This window comes from Syngnathus acus, chromosome 8 (genome assembly GCF_901709675.1).
Source record: "Syngnathus acus chromosome 8, fSynAcu1.2, whole genome shotgun sequence".
Classification (NCBI taxonomy): Eukaryota; Metazoa; Chordata; class Actinopteri; order Syngnathiformes; family Syngnathidae; genus Syngnathus; species Syngnathus acus.
In genome coordinates this window covers 10,425,228-10,443,604 of record NC_051093.1, presented here as the reverse complement: position 1 = coordinate 10,443,604, position 18,377 = coordinate 10,425,228, and the positions used below count along the sequence as shown (strand labels likewise).

General features: G+C 50.8%; 2 protein-coding genes across 15 annotated transcripts in view; both read left to right on the top strand.

The window, feature by feature from the left end:
* Positions 1–1,581: 1,581 nt before the first annotated feature.
* The window catches only part of LOC119125691 (rho GTPase-activating protein 23-like), a 27,272-nt gene continuing 10,476 nt past the window's right edge, over positions 1,582–18,377 (top strand). For 3 of the 12 annotated variants that reach the window (XM_037256447.1, XM_037256449.1, XM_037256446.1), the window contains exons 1-6: positions 12,311–12,706; positions 15,669–15,863; positions 17,059–17,087; positions 17,336–17,436; positions 17,659–17,737; positions 17,837–17,891. In XM_037256447.1, coding sequence (XP_037112342.1) covers positions 12,479–12,706; positions 15,669–15,863; positions 17,059–17,087; positions 17,336–17,436; positions 17,659–17,737; positions 17,837–17,891 — 687 coding nt within the window. In that variant the 5' untranslated portion in view covers positions 12,311–12,478. Of the gene's footprint in view, positions 1,782–6,352; positions 6,708–12,308; positions 12,707–15,668; positions 15,864–17,058; positions 17,090–17,335; positions 17,437–17,658; positions 17,738–17,836; positions 17,892–18,165; positions 18,324–18,377 lie in introns of those variants that run through there. The other 9 variants (XM_037256453.1, XM_037256451.1, XM_037256456.1 and 6 more) reach the window with 9 other exon arrangements.
* Positions 16,809–18,377, top strand: part of plcd3a (phospholipase C, delta 3a) — a 27,901-nt gene continuing 26,332 nt past the window's right edge. The window contains exon 1 of one of the 3 annotated variants that reach the window (XM_037256466.1): positions 16,809–16,840. The gene's annotated coding sequence lies outside the window, so the exon portion shown is untranslated. Of the gene's footprint in view, positions 16,853–18,377 lie in introns of all 3 variants that reach the window. The other 2 variants (XM_037256465.1, XM_037256464.1) reach the window with 2 other exon arrangements.

Below are 18,377 nucleotides of genomic sequence, written 5' to 3'. Positions count from 1 at the left end.
TAGTACTCTTTGCTCCGATTCTGGTCTGCCAGGTGTCGACCGTAAAAGGCTAACTAAATTTCAAACAAACTAAACATGATATACGTACACATGCACGATATTAAAATGTACTAAACAAACTAGTCGATAGTGGTAGATTTGAAATATTGTCCCAAGTCATCTTATTTGGGTGCTTAACAGCCTTACAAAAAAACGGAGCATAACATCTCATTTGTTTGCCCATTTCCGAAGTCTTCCGATTGTAGCCGAAGGCAAACACCGGCTCCCGCCCAGTTCGCTTCGCTTCTCTCTGACCAATTTGTCGTCATCGCAATCATGGTGGACATTATGGTGTTGATGTTCTTTGCAATTATGGGCCTCGTTTTTCTGTCGTACATCATCTACATGCTGTGAGGATGACGGTGGTGGTCCTGCGGAGTGCGACTAAAAAGAAAAGGAGGCGACGCGAAGTGAGGCGAGGCGAGGCGAGGCGAGGCGAGGAGCCTTTGGGCTGCATCCCTTCTGCTTCCATCCCGGACGAGGGTCAGGATGCGTTTACAGGCATTACGTAAATTGGATCATTTTGCCTATGTTTATGTTTATCTTGCGCTTTTTGGAAGATGTCCGAATATTTGTTGTCTGGTGACGCGTATTTATTGTTATTGGGCCTCATCTGTTTCAGGGAGGACAACCAATGGCTGGACAATGAAGCCTCTCCATGCAGAAGCTAACAGATGGACTCTCCCGAATGATTCAATTAGTTCATCTTGTTTTTGTGACAAGTCAGCACAATACGGCTTGGAAGCACCTCAGTGGAGCATTCGCAGTGATTTAAACTCACTTGTTTTGGGTATTTATTAGCTGTACACACGCATGAAGATCACCTTTCGGTTACCACCAAAGCTTACTTGCTGGCATTGTATTGCTTAAAGATTTTGTGTTCATTAAAGATGATTCAAATGGAAGTCGTGGTAGATGTGATGTTTTTTTGGACCAGCATGGGGCGCCCTTTGACAGTTTTGTTTGGGTTTCTGATGACTTCACCAGGTATTTTTGTAACTAGTATTGGATATTTTTTGCCAAATGATGTCAAGGCACTACTGTATTTCCCCCAATTTCGACCGGCGTGCACCTGAGCCTCCCCTTTCACCGCCGGTTATTCGTAAATGCATCACGTCCGGCTTGAAAGCCTTAAGGGTGTGTGTTTGTCTCACTCAACTCTTCACTTGTGGGGAGGAGTTCCTGTTATTTGCTGGTTGGGAGTTTCCCTTGAAAGGATGTATGGGTCATCACCCCCCTTGCGCTCAACAGGAATGGCCGGGCTTAAAACAAAAAAGAGGACTACATGTCCCAACATGCCCCCCCTCTCGCTGTAAAATAAGTTAGGCGGGGCTTGTAAATCCATCCAATAGCGTGTTGGTTGCTGTCGTCAATGGCAACAGAGGTTTTTAGTGAAGGAAGCACGAGAGGGAACGACAGCTGGAGCGCGCGCGAGGCACAACTCCGGAGCCAGCCGGCCAATCAAGAGGCGGCCGCCCTTTCCGCTGCTTCCCTCTGATTGGCTACCCTAACCCTCTGCAGCGGGAAAGGGGGAGGGGAAAGGAGCAAAGGGAAGAGACCAACAGCAATGTGTGTGTGCGTACGACACAAGAGAGCGGGAGTCTTTTTTTTCCGGTGGCGAGGATTCCCATCAGGACACGGGAGAAACCGGGAATAGAACGTGGACGAGAGTTCTTTGGAATACTACGCGGGGAAGAAGAAGAAGAGGAGAGCCGTCATGGCACGCTGAAATCATGGAGCAGGTGAGGATGCATAGGGGGAAAGGGAAGGGAAGGGAAGGCTTCCATCTCAATGCTTGCATGACAACGTTACTTTGCTGCCCTTCCTTCCATCGACGTCCCTTCGAGAGGTAACGCAACCTCCGCAGATGTGCAAACAAGTGTGTACATCCCATGACCTCATCCCGCATCCCGCCCGGAAGCGGGGTGGTGAGGGAGGGAGGGAGGGAGGGAGGGGGGACACGCCCTGGCTGGCACGGCCAGGGCAGGACAGGGCTTCGGTTCACGCCGTTGGTCACCCCCGTACTTAACCTGCCCCGTGAAGCCTCATATAGCAGAAGTGGCGATGGTGTCATCAAGTGATGCTCAGCAGTGTCACAATAAGTGTTACGCTATCAATGCTCGCTTTATTAGATACACCTGCACGCGCGCTAATGCAATGCAATGCAATGCTATGCTGTATTGTATCTCGCAATGATTTTTTGGGGTAGAAGTTTTCCATTTTTTTGCTGTCCAATAGAAGCAGAATTTTCTTCACTTTTTATGGTGATGCACTATTCACTTGTCTGCAACAACATTTAGGCTTTTCTTGTTTATTTTTCCCCCAAAATACAGACAAAAAATATGAAACTCTTTACAGCTCTGAATACACATTTGGATATACGTATGTAACTCTTGTACTAGGTTGTGCAGGTGTACCTAACATTGTGTCCGTTTGTTTTGAATGCTAGCAAAACAATAGCTTTTAGCACAACGGGAGGGAGGGAGGCTTAAATGCTATTTATAAGTTGATGACTCCTGTCATTCGAACACGAATATGGTTATCCTACTTCCTGTGGGTCATGTGACTCAGTATTATTATTGCTGTTTAGCAGCAAGGCCGCTTTATCTTTATCTTTGCCTTGTGTTTCCCCCTCTGCAAGTGCGTGTGTGTGTGTGTGTGTGTGTGTTTGTGCGGAAGATGACTCTCAAGGATAAACTCCCTCACTGACATGAGAGTCAACCGTATCCAGGGCAGAACTCCCACAGGCGCACGTGGAAACGACCTTATGCTGGTTAGCCGAGCTAGCGCTGTACTGTACAGTAGTAGAAGCTCGATGTACACATCAGAGATGTCAAAATAAATACGCATGTCATGCGTGTTGTTAGACTTTTGCAATAATGGAGTGTGCGAAGGAGGAGGGCACAGTATTAGGGCCAGCGCCCTCTTTCTGCCACATCCTTCTGGATCGATGCTAGGGGAAAAGGAGCACAGGCCGAGGCCAGGCCAGGCCAAATGATGGTCCAAACGTCGACATTTCTTAGGGTCAACGCACTTTTTCGGTCAACGGTCATTAAGGTCGACCCGGACGGGCGGCAAGGGAGAACGTCTCCACGGAGGGCAGATATGTACTACATACTACCAGTTGACCTACTATACTAGATGACTTGCCACGCCTCCACCGTATTGCATATTGTAGTATTTCACGTGGCAGGAAAAGTCGAGAGCGACCGTGCGCGGCGGCGTCCAAGCGCCTAATGAGTCACAACTGGTGGAACAGGTGGTCTAATCTGACAGCCCCCCCCCCCCCAACTAGCTTCTCATCTTGGAATGTTTTCTTGTTTTGTTTGGAGGAGTCAGAATTTGCCCAAAGCCATTTGAGTCGAAAAAATCTATTTCATTGGAAAATAATTGTGAATAAACTTGCTTCTTAGCTTGGTCAAACTAAACTTGTATGTCAAGGTAGGACTATACGTTCATGGGTGTGTGTGGTGGGTGGGTGCGCACTTAGCGTTTGTCCAGTACAGTACAGCGTCCGTGTTGCTAATATGCAGGCAAAGGCCAATGTGGTGGATGCCCGCAGGCGCGCACAATGGCCAGATTGTCCCGGGACGCAAAACTAGGACACCCGTCTCTCCAGGAAGTAAACAGATACTGCTTTACGACCATTACTACTTTGTGTCTCACTATTAATGTGTGTGTGTGCGGAGAGAGAGAGAGAGAGAGAGAGAGAGAGAGAGAGAGAGAGGAGAGAGAGAGAGAGAGAGAGAGAGAGAGAGAGAGAGAGAGAGAGAGAGAGAGAGAGAGAGAGAGAGAGAGAGAGAGAGAGAGAGAGAGGAGAGAGAGAGAGAGAGAGAGAGAGAGAGAGAGAGAGAGAGAGAGAGAGAGAGAGAGAGAGAGAGAGAGAGGATGTGCAGGGTAGTCAACCTTTGTTGGCAGCATTTTGTTTCTTGTGTTTGTTTTTCCATTTTCTCATTTTCTAGTGTATTTATCTAATTGATGTAGTTTTGACTTTATTATTCATAAAATGTGTTGAAATGTGATTTGTCCCAAGTGTTCGAACCTAAACCAGTTGACTAGGAGCAGAGGAATACGTTTGGCGTTCACTCTTCGCATGCTATATTGCGCCCTCGTGTGGCGTACATTGCTAGTGCATGCGCGTGTGTGTGTGTCTTCCGGCTAGTGTGGGTGGGGATTATCTCTTTCTGGAGGACGGACGGACGGACGGACGTCTGTCTGTACAATGAGCTTGCTGCAAGAGAGCAGATGGTGTGCTCTTTTTCTTATTCTGACTTCAGTCTGACTATTTCTTTGTTTTATTGCATCCCTTTTTCTCATTAGCCAGTATGTGAAATTGAGCAAACTTCCCTTGTTTTCAGTTGGAATGTAAATGAAATGCAAATGTCTTGTAGTAAAACAATTCGAAGAATTTCTCATTTTCATCCATTTCAAGTTGAGATGTTCTACCTCTTACGTATAGCCTGACCTATGAAATCTAGTAGGTATTCTTCCAGACGCGGCACGCAGACGTCTGTTTTCCAGTAAGCCTCATCTATCCGCTCTTCGTTATAATTATGACACTCATGAAGGGATTGCGAGGTTGCGCTTTGTAAATATTGTGGGCGAGAAAGAGACAAAGGGCTCCCTGAATGACAAACTCTTTTGTCCGGGAGTCACGTTGTCCCATCGCCGTAGGAAGGTGTGACGGAGCCGAGTGGACGGGAAGCGGAGCTGTGAAAGGTGTGGCGGCGGCGGCGGCGGCGGCGGCGGCACTGGCACTCTGAAGCAGCAGGAAAGTGCCGGCCGGGTTGCTACTGGAAGGATGACTCAGCCCCAGGATTTATTTTCATTCTCACAAGAAAGGCGAGAGGAAAGGGGAAGTTTTCGGGGATTGAAAGATATTTCTAGCCACAGATGCCATTTATAGGAAGCGCTGAATAGCCCGGAATGTCGCTCCCGTCAGCTTTGTTTTCTTTTTTCCCCATGGTGCCAAAGTCGCCGTAGTCGTTTTCTTGAATTGTTCAATCAATGATTTGACCAAATCTTTGAACGAGGCTGCAATTCGAACTGAATTGATTTCAATTGCCGTTTTTGAAATGAAACGACATGTATTATTCATTCATTTATTTGAACGTATTATTGATTTGATCTTAGTATCATCATCATTATAGTATGGTATCATCATCTCATCATCACCCAGCGCTCCGCCTCCCCTCATCATCTCAAGGGGGGGGGGGGGGGTCTCCGTGATTGGTCAAAGTCTGCTCCCGCATGAGCAATAATCGCTAGTGGAGGGAAACGTGCGCTCGCTGGGTCAAGCGTCTAAACACTGACGCTTGTTTACGGCGTTGGTTGGGCTGAGCACGGCATTATGGAACGGCCCCCTCCCTCCAGGAGGAGGGTCTGACGCGCGTTCAGATGGTGTCGCCTCACTTTGTCGTCGTGAATTGCAACGGACGGAGGAGGCCTGTAAGTGCATGTCATCCGAAAGAATAAAGGGATTGCTTTGAAACCGAGTAGTATGTATTTCGAAACAATTCGGGACTGGTCTTTGAAGTGGTCCCGATGGCGTAATGGCAGCCACACGGGCCCTCCCTCATCTTGGAGCCTCTTCAACGCGTGCGTTGCGTTGCGTTCCCCTTCCAATTTGCTCTCGCTTTCATTGTAAAGCGCCACGTTGGATCACGTCCTACCCAAAGTGACTTGGCAAGCGGGCTGAGCTTCCGATTATGTCCATGAGTAAGCTTCCCTAAAAAGACTTTTTCCTTCGACACCTTTCCCAGAATGACTCCCAATTGTAGCGTGCCCCGCGAGGAAGGGGAAGTCGGTCGGTCGGTCAGTCAGTCAGGACCGCCGTGTGCATAGTTGTTGTCTTTGTGCTTAAGATGCCGGCCGTTTGGTACACTTAGTATTTGCGATACATTTTAGACATGCAATTTTAAATACACAATGTATTTAAAAAGTGCGTTTTAAAAGGTGTTTAAAACGTGTGGGGTGGGTTCAACTGCGTGTGTATATTTATGGGGGGAAAAACATTCAAGATTCAAGAGTTTTGTTTTTTAAATGTAGTCTATAACTGGATTTGATCATGGCAGGTGAGTGTGGAACTTCTAACACAGATAATAAAAAAAAGAAAAAATTGCTGACCAAACTAGTTTTTGCTTTTGCTGGAATAAAAATATTCAATACACTAAAGTACGTTGTTCAATCTAGCCACCTGGGATTCTTCTGAGTCGTGCTAGCGCTTTACTTTGAATCGCTACTTCCGGCGCCTTTTGTGTTGTTTGCCGCTGACTTGACGGAAACGGCCAACGACCGAAGAAGGGGATGAAAAAGTAGTAGAAGAAGGAGGGGCGGCAGGCAGGCAGGGCAGGACAGGGAATGGAATGATATGGAACGGAATAGAATGGAATGGAGGGGGCTGCCCGCTCAGAGACACACGCAGAGGCAATTGTCTGGGGGAAGTAGTAGTAGATAGAAGGAAGGAAGGAAGGAAGGAAAGAAAGAAGTGGCGATGGTGCTGGAGTTGAGGAGAGAAGGAAGGATAACAAGTCGAGCTTCTCCGAGTTGTTAGGAAAAGCCCTGCCTGCAAACGTGTCTCGTGGCCACCGTCCGACAGCCTCCGCCGCCCAATGAATGGAGTTGCCTTCTGCCTTGTTGGAATACCTCCCTACTCCTCCGAGCTGCACGTAAGTCAACGCCGCCCGCCTTGTTTTATGCGTGGAGGAGAACCGACCGAGTGGAGGTCGCGGTTGTGCGAGCGAGCGAGCGAGCGAGCGTTCCTGCCTGCGGGGAGCGCCGCCGCCGTTGTGCCGAGCGAGCCGAACGTGATTCCTAAGCCGATTAACAAACAGCACACGGACGGAGACTGCAATTTTTGAAGCCTTTGTTGTAGCATTTTGAGCGCCAAATGTTACAAAGTCCGACGACATGTGAACGCGGCATTGCCCGGAGGGACCCCAGTGGGACCAGGGCCAGGGCCAGGGCGAGTCTTTTGTCCGAGTCGATGCGGCGCGGCAATCGCGGAGGGGAGGGAGGGCGGACTGGCCTCGGCTTGGCTGCCTGTCAGTCCGAGCGGGACGTCCCGAGACGGGATGCAGTGACACTCCGCGGAGTGACGAGGGCCTGCCTCATTTCGGCGTCTGTGAAAACGTTGTGCTGACGCTACGTCGTCAAATTGCGCTTCGGGCAAAGATGAGGCAAGCCAAATGGGTGGCGGTGGTGGTGGTGACGTCACAGCTAATGACAAGATGGGAAAAGTGTGACCCAGTCAGTCAGTCAGTCAGTCAGTCAGTTAGTCAACATCACAAGCTCTCCCTGGCATCCTTTTACATAGCAAGTTCTTATAAGTCATTTTTCCACCCCCACACGTGTGTGTTCTGCTCAAGAAGCTCTTGTGTGGTTTTGTCGTGTTTTGGGGAATCATGGCGGCACTTCCTGTGCCATCACAACATTGGTGACTATTTCTGATGTCACCAGAGTGAGTGATAATACAGTTTTCCACTTTGAGTCTTGGGAGTATTCTGGTCCGTGTTTACGTTCCCATGGCTGACATTTTGGTCTGAATTCGGAATCTTCTCATCCACATTTTGATAGCCCTTCTGGACATTCTGATCCAATTTATGGACACTCTCCTATTAGTCCACTTGAAGATCGTAGCGGTTTGCTCTGAAGTGCCATGTGGATAGAAGCACTCCCCGCTTTCCTGTCATCCGTGCTCCTTTGCAGCATCAGCCAGGCAGCCACGCCCTGCTCGCCAACCAAGGCCGGCCGGCCTGCCTGCCTGGCTGCCTGCCTGCCTGCCTGCCTGCCTGCCTGCCTGCCTGGCTGCCTGCCTGGCTGCCTGCCTGCCTGCCTGCCTGCCTGCCTGCCTGGCTGCCTGCCTGCCTGCCTGCCTGCCTGCCTGCCTGCCTGCCTGCCTGCCTGCCTGCCTGCCTGCCTGCCTGCCTGCCTGCCTGCCTGCCTGCCTGCCTGCCTGCCTGCAAAATGCGTCTATTGATCCAAGTTACCGCTCGGGCCTTGCGATGCGTTCATAGAGAGGATCGTGCGCCGTAAGACAATACTTCAATAAAGTTGGATTGAATTGGTGGAGGTTATTTATGGACATGAAACACGCACACACGCACACTGTCATTATGTTTGCAGCTCTGTTATTGTACTTGGTCTGCCATGTTTGCACGCGGAGGTTCTCCACACCAGCTGCCGTTGCGGTCGCGTCGAAGGACATCGACCTTGTCGACTCGAGCAGAGCGGCCATCGTAGTTTGGTGAACCTGTTAATGGCAATTTTTTTTTAAAATGTATGTAAAAACATCCCCCTCCCCCCCCCATGTGTTCCCCCAGCTGGCGTGCTTGAGAGATGAGGCCATTTGATATATTCCGGAAAGAAGTACAGGTCTGGTCTTGTTGGTTCAGCGTGGACTTGGCTGTTCCATTGTGCGCTGGCTGGCTGGCTGGCTGGCTGGCTGGCTGGCTGGCTGGCTGGCTGGCTGGCTGGCTGGCTGGCTAGCTGGCTAGCTGGCTGGCTGGCTGGCTGGCTGGCTGGCTGGCTGGCTCTTTGTAGCTGGGGTGGCTGCTGTGATCCATCCGCTTGACGACATTGTCATCCACTTTGGGAACATTCTAGTCTAGTGTCCACGTTGAGGATATTTTGGTCCGCTTGAGGAGCATTATGGTCCACCGTGAAGACACTCAGATGTAGTACGTCAGTTTTTTTTCTGCTCATTTTGTCACTTCAGAATCACGGTTATCCTGTGTCCAATGAAATCCCCTCCAGGCTTTTTAGCGGTTGAAAGTGGAATGTCAGCAGAGGAGGGAAAGAAGAGAATCCATCCCAATGATTCATGGCCACAGAATGATGCTCATGGAACAGGTTGGGAAGTTGCTCGGCAAGTCCAGCAGACCAGTGAAGCCGAGTGACGTGCCACTTTCCACTCACGTTGTTGTTGTTGTTGCTTGCGGAGCGGACCGTCTTGACAGTCAGAGTCATGGGATGGAAATGAGCGAGAAGCTAACAAAAGCCGCAGAGAAGCTAGCGTCACAATGCTGCCATTGTTTACGTTCAGTGCTGGCATTATGTTGTCGGTGCCCACGTCCACGTACGTCATCTCCACAATGCTCTGCATACTTTTTTTTTCTTGTCGTTTGCTTGAGTTCAAAATTCGGTTCATTTAGAACGCAAGAATGTTTCCCAACAAAGTGAAGCAGCAAGTTCCCAAGGCGGACCTTTAAATTGTGTCCTCAAGGTGGAGCAGAATGCGCTTGTTTGTTGTGCTCAGCTGTGCCAGTTTATTAAGAAAGTGGATGGATGATATGCTCCTCATCAAGCTCCCGCTGCAATCCCTCCCTCCATGTTGTCGCAATGATGGCACGGCACGCTCTGCTCTGCTCTGCTCTTCTGACCATCTTCAAAGAAGCGAGCGAGTGAGCGGCAGCAGGCTGGGAACGACGACTCTCACTCGGGTCCTTTCGCAAATAGATTTGGGAAAAGCTTCACGTGCATTGGCACCAGGTGGAATTTGGAGTGCGTTACATATGTACCCATATCCTCGCAGAACTCCCTAAATGGCCTGGACAAGGCGGGCGGGCGGGCGCACCTCCTCCGGAGCACTTTGGAGCCCTGATGCGTGGCAGGAATGCACAAACCAGATGAGCTCAAATGGAAACTCCAGGCGGCCCGTGTCGCTGGCTGTAATAAACTCCGGGGCTCCGGCCTCGTTAGCCACGCCTCCTCCAGTGACGTCACCGGCCAATGCCAAATTTATAATCTCACCGGTGTAATTACACAGAGGCGGGGATGAGCTAATTTTGGACATGCGGGCCTCTGGCTGCCCAGATGCAGAAAGAAGAAAGGGAGGGAGGGAGGAAGGAGAGAGCAAGGGCCGGCCGGCTCTTACTGCAGCTCAGACGTGACCGCTCTGATTGCTCCCAGCGGCTGTGCTCGGCACATGGATGGGAGATGAAACGATGGAGAAGAGTGTGTGGGGGGGGGGGGCACTCCCCCTCCCTCCCCCCTCCCTTTCCAAAACGGCATCATCGTCACAGGAAGCAAAGCTTCCGAAAGTGCAACTGCCGACGAGTGTAGTGCCACATTGGGCATTGCGAATGCTTGTCTGTAGCCACAATTTTCCTCCATTTTCAGAGTAAATTGAGCTTGAACTCTCTTGTGCCCCCCGCAGTCTTTTTGAAAAGCTTAACCTTTCACCGTTAGTCAGTTGATTTGAAACGAGTTGTGGTTGCTCTGGAAAAATTGCCTGGCTTGAGACAGGCCCCGCTCCCATTGTTAGCTGAATGCGGAAGCTCGACTCCCCTTTTAAAAAGTAGGCATTTTTTGTTTGTTTCCCTCATTATCTTTCCTCGTCCCGCTCCGCTCTTTTCCCGACGGCCGGTTTGGGATTGCTCCGGATTCAGGACGGCTCGAGTGACGGCCGCTCCGGATGGCCTGCGCCTCGGCGTTAAATCAGCATCCCGTGATACCGGCGCTCGCGTGTCACGACAAGTGGGGCAAAATCGGTCAGGAATTTGCCGTACAGGAGCTAATTGGAGCGTGTCTGCGAGGGAATGTGTGTCACGGCCGGCCGGCTGCGGGGAGATGATGAAACCCAGCCGACCGACGCAGCTCTCCAGATGTCCCCAACATCTGGCATGGCCCTTATTGCCTTTATTTGATGCGATTTGTACTTGATAGCAGCCCTCCCTCAGCTGTGTCAGGCCCAGTGCACACGCTGGCTGGCTGGCTGGCATTGGCGGTGCTGTCCATGAACACGCTCCCTCCCTCCCTCCCTCCCTCAGGCCGAGTGGTGGCTTCCCTCTAGTGGCCGCCTGCTGCTAACGGCACCCTGCATGTACAGCCAGCTCCGCTATCACTTTTTTCAGCCTAAGGCCTTTTTCATTGTCGTTTATTTTCAATGGTTTTTGTTATAGTATTTTAGTTCTTCTATTTTTGGTTATTCCTTGTCTATATTTAGTGTTTTGTTTGTAATGTAATAATTCTGGGACGTTTTCTGTCTTGTGGTTATTTTTGTAATTATTTGTGGTAATATTGTGGTTTTAGTGTCTTCATTTCATCACATGTTGTTCATTCTATTGTTTAGTCTTGGCCCTCAGTTCCAGTTGGGATCAAGACAAACCAAACCCAAAAAACAGGAGGGCGGGCGGGCGGTTGGGCTTTGTTAATCTGTTGGCCCAGCATTGATGATGTGAGATTAAACGCTATTATCATCGGGCTAATCTGATGGAGCAAGCGACACATGCGCTGTTGTCCCCGCAGCGACACCCAATGGATGTTTGTAGTGGCGCACTTAAGGAAGGGCGGCTCGACGCGCGGCGGCGGCGGCGTCTCAGCCAAATCGTACAGCTGCGCCGCGCTGCGCTGCGCTGCCCTTAGAACGGAGCTTAATTATATACAATAGCGAAGTGTATTTATAGTTAGCCTTGAGTGCGTGTGCTAACAATTGTTGCACGCAAAGTGACAGCGTGTTGTCTTTCCATTTTTATGACCTCCATTGTGGAGTCTTAAAAACAACAAATCAGTGTAGAAGGCTGAAGAAATCATTTTGGCCAGCGAGGAGCATTTTTGTGGCAACATGTGTGGTTAGAATGATAAAAACAAGCAAAATGTGTACTTTTCATGGCACTCTTCTTCGCCATTGCTCTTTTCCCATGCATGTCCTGTGTGAAATATTGTCCCATGCAGGCAGAGAGAAGCAATTTGGCGCATTGGGACAGAGACACAATGTCCATTCTTGACACTTATTTGTGCGGCGTGAAGCAAACACGGAATAAGGCGAGCATCTGGACACGTGCACGAGCCTTTGCTGGGACAATTAACGATGTCAACTTGAGTGACTCCAACGCTGAGCGCCGTTTGGTGCATGGGAAACTTGTCTGCGTTGATTGTTTTGAAAAAGAATATCGGTCCAGTTTTGAGGCGCTTGCTCATTTCATTGAATGACAAGTTGCGCTTGCAAAATCTTTTCCTCTCTTGTCGACTACCACTTTGTGTCAACCCGCCCACTTCCACACGCACGCAGCACACGTGCTGCCACGGCATCTGCCCCGCGTGATGTTTTTGGGGATTACACGAGTTGTTCCTGCCCTGGTGGAAGTTGACTTTTGGTGGCTTGCTGACAGAGATGAGAGGATTTGTCAGCTTTTAGCCATCCACAGTGAAGGAGGAGGAGACAAGCAAGCAAGCAGGCCTGCCAGCCAGCCAGCCAGCCAGCCAGCCGGCCAGCCAGCCAGCCAGCCGCTGTGTGTGTGTGTGTTTTGGGGGTGGACGCACCGCACTGGCTTTGTATGCAGAACAGCAGCGGGAGGGACGGCCACGCTGTCACTCTCGCTCTCTCTCTCTTTCTCCCTCTCTGTCGCTCGCTCTGTCCAGAGAGCGTACGGGATTAAGACTTGCCGAGGGAGATGGCAAAGGGAAGTCCAGTCAAATCCCAGATCCTCCACTGTGTCCCATGCGCTGGGTTAGCCATGCGCACGTGAGCCAGCGCCCCGTTCCCATGCCCGCCGCTATGCTCCCACGCCCCGTGCCGGTGGGGTCCGACTGGAGCTTCCAGAACCCGGTGGGAGTGGACTGCAGTTCCCCCGAGCCTCGCTGCATCTGGGTGGCGGTGCTTCGCGGCGGCGCCGGGCCGCCGCCGATCGTGCCCGTCGGATGTCACCACGTTTCCCGTCAGTTGAGGGTAAGGCGAGGAGGGCGCGTGCGTGCGTGATGGTGGTGGCGTGACGCCACGTGATTGGTTGCAACATTTAGGACTGCAGCACGTGTTGTAGATTTCAAGGCCATAATTAGCATTTTTTGTAGCAATTTTGGTCCAAAACTAGTGGAGTGTATGGCTGAAATATTGCATCTTTCATGAGAAAGCATTGTAGATGTGGCAAAGTATGTAGTCCTTGTGATTTGTAGCAAAGCTTATTTTCTTTTTTGGGCTTTGGTAGCCTTCAGAAGCCGCTAAAAGCATCTTTTCTAATCGGGATGGACAGTATGCCGTCATCATCATTGCACCTTGGGCCCAAAAGATTTGGGCCTGCTACTTGATGCGCTTTCAGCCCCACTGCGCCCAGCCCAGCTCAGCTCAGCTCACTAAATGTTGTCACTCATTTCCAAAGTCATTAGTTGCATACTGGCGCCATTCACGCTAGCGTAAGAGTTGACAAGAGTTTGCCTGGTAAACATCGGCCGCGCATTCCCGAGGTCCCGGCCGCGAGCGTGACCTAAACCCCGACCGACCGACCGACCGAGACCGCTGAGCGTCCGTGTCCTGTGACCTCTCGGCTTTTCCCACGATCACGCTTGAAAACTGCTCGCTCCACTCTGCATAATCTTCACTTTTCACGCTTCCTCTCTGTGTTTTTCTCCACGCCTAAAATGGCGAGAGCACGGGTCGGAGGTCACGTAGCTCCGGCGGCCCCCCGCCACACCGAGTTTAGAAGAGATAAAAAATGGTGACGTAGTACATGCGGCTCATTTTATTTGGAATGGTGATGACGAGCGGAGGAGCCGGTTCCCTGAGCAGAGCTGGAATCCTAGACGTGGAGAAACCGGTTCAACTGATTTGCCCAACTGACATTGAAATGATCCCAATAAAAGCTCACCTTGGCCGCTTGAGGAATCACCCGACGGTGGCGGCGGCCATCGGGATTAAAGGCTCATTTGTCAGCATTTGTGTCGGCGTAAAGCTCCACTTTTCAAACAGGTTGCAGCTCTCAGCTGCCCCATTGTTGCAGCGGGCCCGAAAAGGGGGCTACCACTTTGCTATGACGCCGACTGGAGGCATCAAATTGTCATCAAAGTAGAGCAAAACGGCATTTCCTTGTATTTGGACATACATAGTATACTGTATGTATTTTGCTGTGTTCACTTTGAGTTTCAGCTAGGCTGTCCGTGCTAGCCACCGGTCAATGAGGTGCTCTGCCCTGAGCAGCGTCGTTGATTGAACGGGACACAAAGGAGATTCTCACACGCAAATGGCCTATTTTCTTGGTTGGCTGCTTTAAAAAGCAGACCTAACATGACTCTGTTTTTCATGGTGCTTTGAAAGACTCAATTGCTCATAGGGTGGGGGGGGGGGCTATCTATTGTTAGCTCACTGCTGATGATGCCAACTTGACTTTTGAATGGTTTCCTGTGCAGGTTGATCCCTCTTCCCTCCCGTCATGGAGTGAAAAGTCACTTCCTCCAAAATTGAGGACGAGGCCAAAATATGCACTCCAATGGGAAGTCAAAATATGGACATAGTCACTCAACTGAAATAAGTCCTAGTCCTAATCCTTGCGTGTGTGTGAGTGTGTGTGTGCGTGTCCTCGTGCACAAGGTGCACAGCTCCGGCCGGGCGAGGCTCCGGTGCCGCCGGCTCTGACCCTTCGGGCCTGTGCTGCCGTGTTTGAGCTAATGACAGGTTTGGCTGGCTTTTCCCAGCCGGCCCGGGGCCGTGCGGTGGAAAAGCGGCGTGCCGGAGCCCGTCCCTTTGCCGGGACCCGATACTCCACCTCCTTCTTTCTCTCTCTCTCTCTCTCTCTCTCTCTTCATCCTCTTATTCACGTTGGCGTGTGTTGCGACTTGTCCAAAGTGCTCCCTCTGAGGAATTTCTCATTTGGCCCTCCTTCACTTCCTTTTTTGGCCTGTTTTTTTTCCTCTCTCTCCGACCAACACCCCCCCCCCGTGTGCCTCTCTCGCACTCGCTCTCTCTCGCTCTCTCTCAAGCAGCATCTGTGCGCTGCACTGCTCTTGCTCATGTGGAATGAACTCAGAAGCAACACTCGTGATCCCTAAAAGGTTTTCAGTCACGAATAGAAAGTTTTCATGCATTGAGTATGAATGGTTTAATTATTTTTAAGAATGAAACGTCAAATAAGTTTAAAAGAAATAAGTGATATCATTCATAATAGGAAAAATGATATCATTCATAATCCAATGGGCGAAACGCTCTGAATGTTCTGCTATTTCCACAGCATTGAAAAATGGAGGCGTTTTTTCCTGATGGAAAATGAAGGAGAAGGGTGAAGGAGGAGACGAAGGAGCAAAGTAGTGGAAGTTATTTTTAGGCGCGTCTGGTTGCCTGCCCTGTAACGCGAGCCCACTTCCTGCCTCCGTCCGGCATGCCACTTCCTGTTGCGGTGCGCCCACCTGCTTAAGCGCTTGTGTGTTGTCAGCCATGTGTGGTCATGTTTATGTCAGGAAGTGACGTTTTGACCAAACAGACATTTAAAAAAAACAAAAACAAATCGGCAGTAAAGCTGGTAAAACAATTGCCGAGACATTTTAGCGAATGCTAGCTTAACTGGATGACATCGCACACCGCCCCACCAAGCCTTGGCTTGTTTTTTTTCTTGTGTTAAATAGTGGGAAAGTTTCATTCGGCACAATTTTTGTAGCTTTGAAGTTGTTGGGGCCATTTAAGACTTTGGACCCCAAGGTGTTCCAGGCTCCCGCTTGTTTGGTCAGGTGACGGCGTGTGATTGACAGATGTGAGTCTCCGGGGCAGCACGGGGGTGAGACTTCTGGTGTGTGTCTGTCAGATGGGCCGTTTTATTGACTCAGCCTTTTGGGAATGACATCTTTGGAGAGAGGCTGGGAATCTCCAAGGTCAGGCATGTGGGCCAGGATCCTTCCTGACACATGGATTCAATGCAATCTCTTTGCAGGCGAAAGGGCGGAGGGATGCTCTCTCGTCGCCCGCCGCCGCCAACAACCCCCGGCCGCCCGTGGCGACCCGGCCGGGCGTGGCGTGGAAGGGCCCCCGCACGCTGGTCCTCCGCAAGAACTCGCAGGGCTTTGGCTTCACCCTGCGCCACTTCATCGTTTACCCGCCGGAGTCCACCCTGCACACCGACCTCAAGGTGAGAAATGATCTGACATTCCAAACTTGCCAATTCAAAGAGAATCCCTCATTTGAAGAAAAAGTGAAGGTCGCAGCCACACCGTCGGAACAAATTGATGATTGTACCTCCATGGTTGGAAACCCTAATCGTCCCCTCTCTGCGATTGTCCAAATCCAGCCCAAAAAAAACCAAGGTCCAAAATCCAGCATGCAACAGCGGAGGCAGAGGAGCATTGGGCTCTATTGTTCCAGCGTGGCCTGGTAGCGCCCGCCTGCGAGCGGCACCGCAGCCAGCACAAGGCCTTCCATTCAGTATCATAATAGACGGGTTGTTTTCAACGGCCTGCCTCCGCCATCTGGAGACGTTTGCCCACACGCACGGTCCCATTAGCGCGGCTGAAAAGTCCTCCTTCCCGACCCGATCCGACCGCGTTAATGATCTTTGCTCGCTTGAGCGTTTGTCTCAACCCGCTTGACCCTGTGCCCGCCGCTGAGCTACAATTAGCGTTATCTTGCGCACAGTAAGAACCGGGGAGTCCGTCCGTCCAGCTGGGGCAAAATGGAGACCATGTGTGCTAGAAAAATAAACGCGCAAGAGGGACCTGAATGTTCTCGAGCAAATTCAGATTTGGTTCTGCGCCTTAACTCGTCTTTTTGACACCAAATGAAATTCTGGAGTCTCAGGTCGTCTGGGGTCTCCGGGCTTTAAGGGTCTCCTCCGCTTTGTGTAAAGCCCCGGGCGGCCCGCGACATTGTGCGCAGTCAGTCAGGAATGAGCCCACTCAGCGAGGCCTAAAGCCCACACTCGCCCGCCCTCAGCAGAAAGTGTCCACTCAGCTGGCTGGCTGGCTGGATGGCTGGATAGCCGGATAGCCGGCTGGCTGGCTGGCTGGCTGGCTGGCTGGCTGGCTGGCTGGCTGGCTGGCTGGCAGTTAGGCAGGCTGGCCGGCTGGCTGGCAGGCAGGCAGGCAGGCAGCCACGCAGGCAGGCAGGCAGGCAGGCAGGCAGGCACACTGTGAGGATTGCATCATTGTGAAGCCATGTTAAGTTTGTTGGAGCTGCTTCAAAGGAAAACAACATCAAGTGGTGCACCCAGAAACTATTTTGCTATCTCAAGTGCAATAAATTGTTTTCCCCAAACATAATGACATGTGTATGAAAAAAGGCACGCAGGCTGGGCCATTTGTGTAAAATTGGCATTGTTTTATTTGCAGGATGAGGAGAATGGCAACGGCAACGGCAAAGGTGAGCTGTCTTGTTTTTCCTCCCAAGCCACGATGAAAAAGCATGCAAATGGCAGTCCTGTTGTAGAAAATGGTATTTTCTTTTTCTTGTAAGTCTTACGGTGATGAAAAGGTTCTGAATGGGGACTTGAAATGCACAGCTACTGATTACTTCCACTCTGCAGCCTCCTGGCGCCCTCTACAGCAAAATTGCAAAAGACTCCTCGTTTCAAAAAAATGCACCAACGTGTTTATTTTTTATTTGATTCGGCGCAGGTTACCAGAAAGGACGACTGGAGCCGATGGACACCATTTTTGTGAAGAATGTGCGGGAGAAAGGTCCCGCCCATCAAGCGGGCCTGTGTACCGGTAAGGGAGAACGCCGTTCGGTCCTTCCGCGTTTGCTTTGTGAATGGCGTCCAAATACTAGGAAGAGTGTAGAGCAACAAGATAAGGAACGTCTGAAAATGTTCAGCGCACCCCAAATGCGAGGAATGCCTTGAGCCCCAATGGGAGCAGCAAAATATTGGGAACACTTGAGGCCCCCCGAAAAAAATGCTGCAAACACATGAAACATTATTTGTCCGTCAGGTGATCGTCTGGTGAAGGTGAACGGCGAAAGCGTGCTGGGAAAGACGTACTCCCAGGTGATCGCCCTCATCCAGAACAGGTGAGAAGCTCCCGTCCCGTTGCGTCTTTAGAAGCCACGCAGATGACGTGTGTGCTAATCACGTGGGAACGAATTGACGCCTCTTCTATTTGTCACCAGTGAAAGTGTGCTGGAGCTGTCTATTATGCCAAAGGATGAAGACGTGCTTCAGTTGGTAAGTGGGACTTGCTTGACCACGACACGGAAGAAAAACATTGTCGAGGAGCCCGATTGCTTTTGAAACGGACAGAATGCTCCAAATGAGTGTGCCTTGAGGGAACCGCCCGCCCGCCCGCCCGCGCACGCACTTTTGTTAGACCGCAAATGTGTCGACGTTACCCAAGCAAGAGTTGTGCATTGTCAACCTCCGTCTTCTTCGTCAACTGCATTCCTGGCGTGACGTCACTCCTCCTGCGCACTCCCACTGGGTGGAGTGACACACACGTACACGCGCGTACACACAAGCGCAGAGCCAGCGTAGTCGAAAACAAGATCAAGGGAGCCAGCAGTGAAATAATAACTAGATTGGATATATTCAACGCAAAGAGGAGACACCTAGACGACTTTGGAATGTTTTGATGTTTCACAAGGATTTGTTGGGCAACATGTAAGTCGTGCTGGCTTCAGTCAAGAGAGTTTGTCGCCGCTGCCGCCGCTGCCG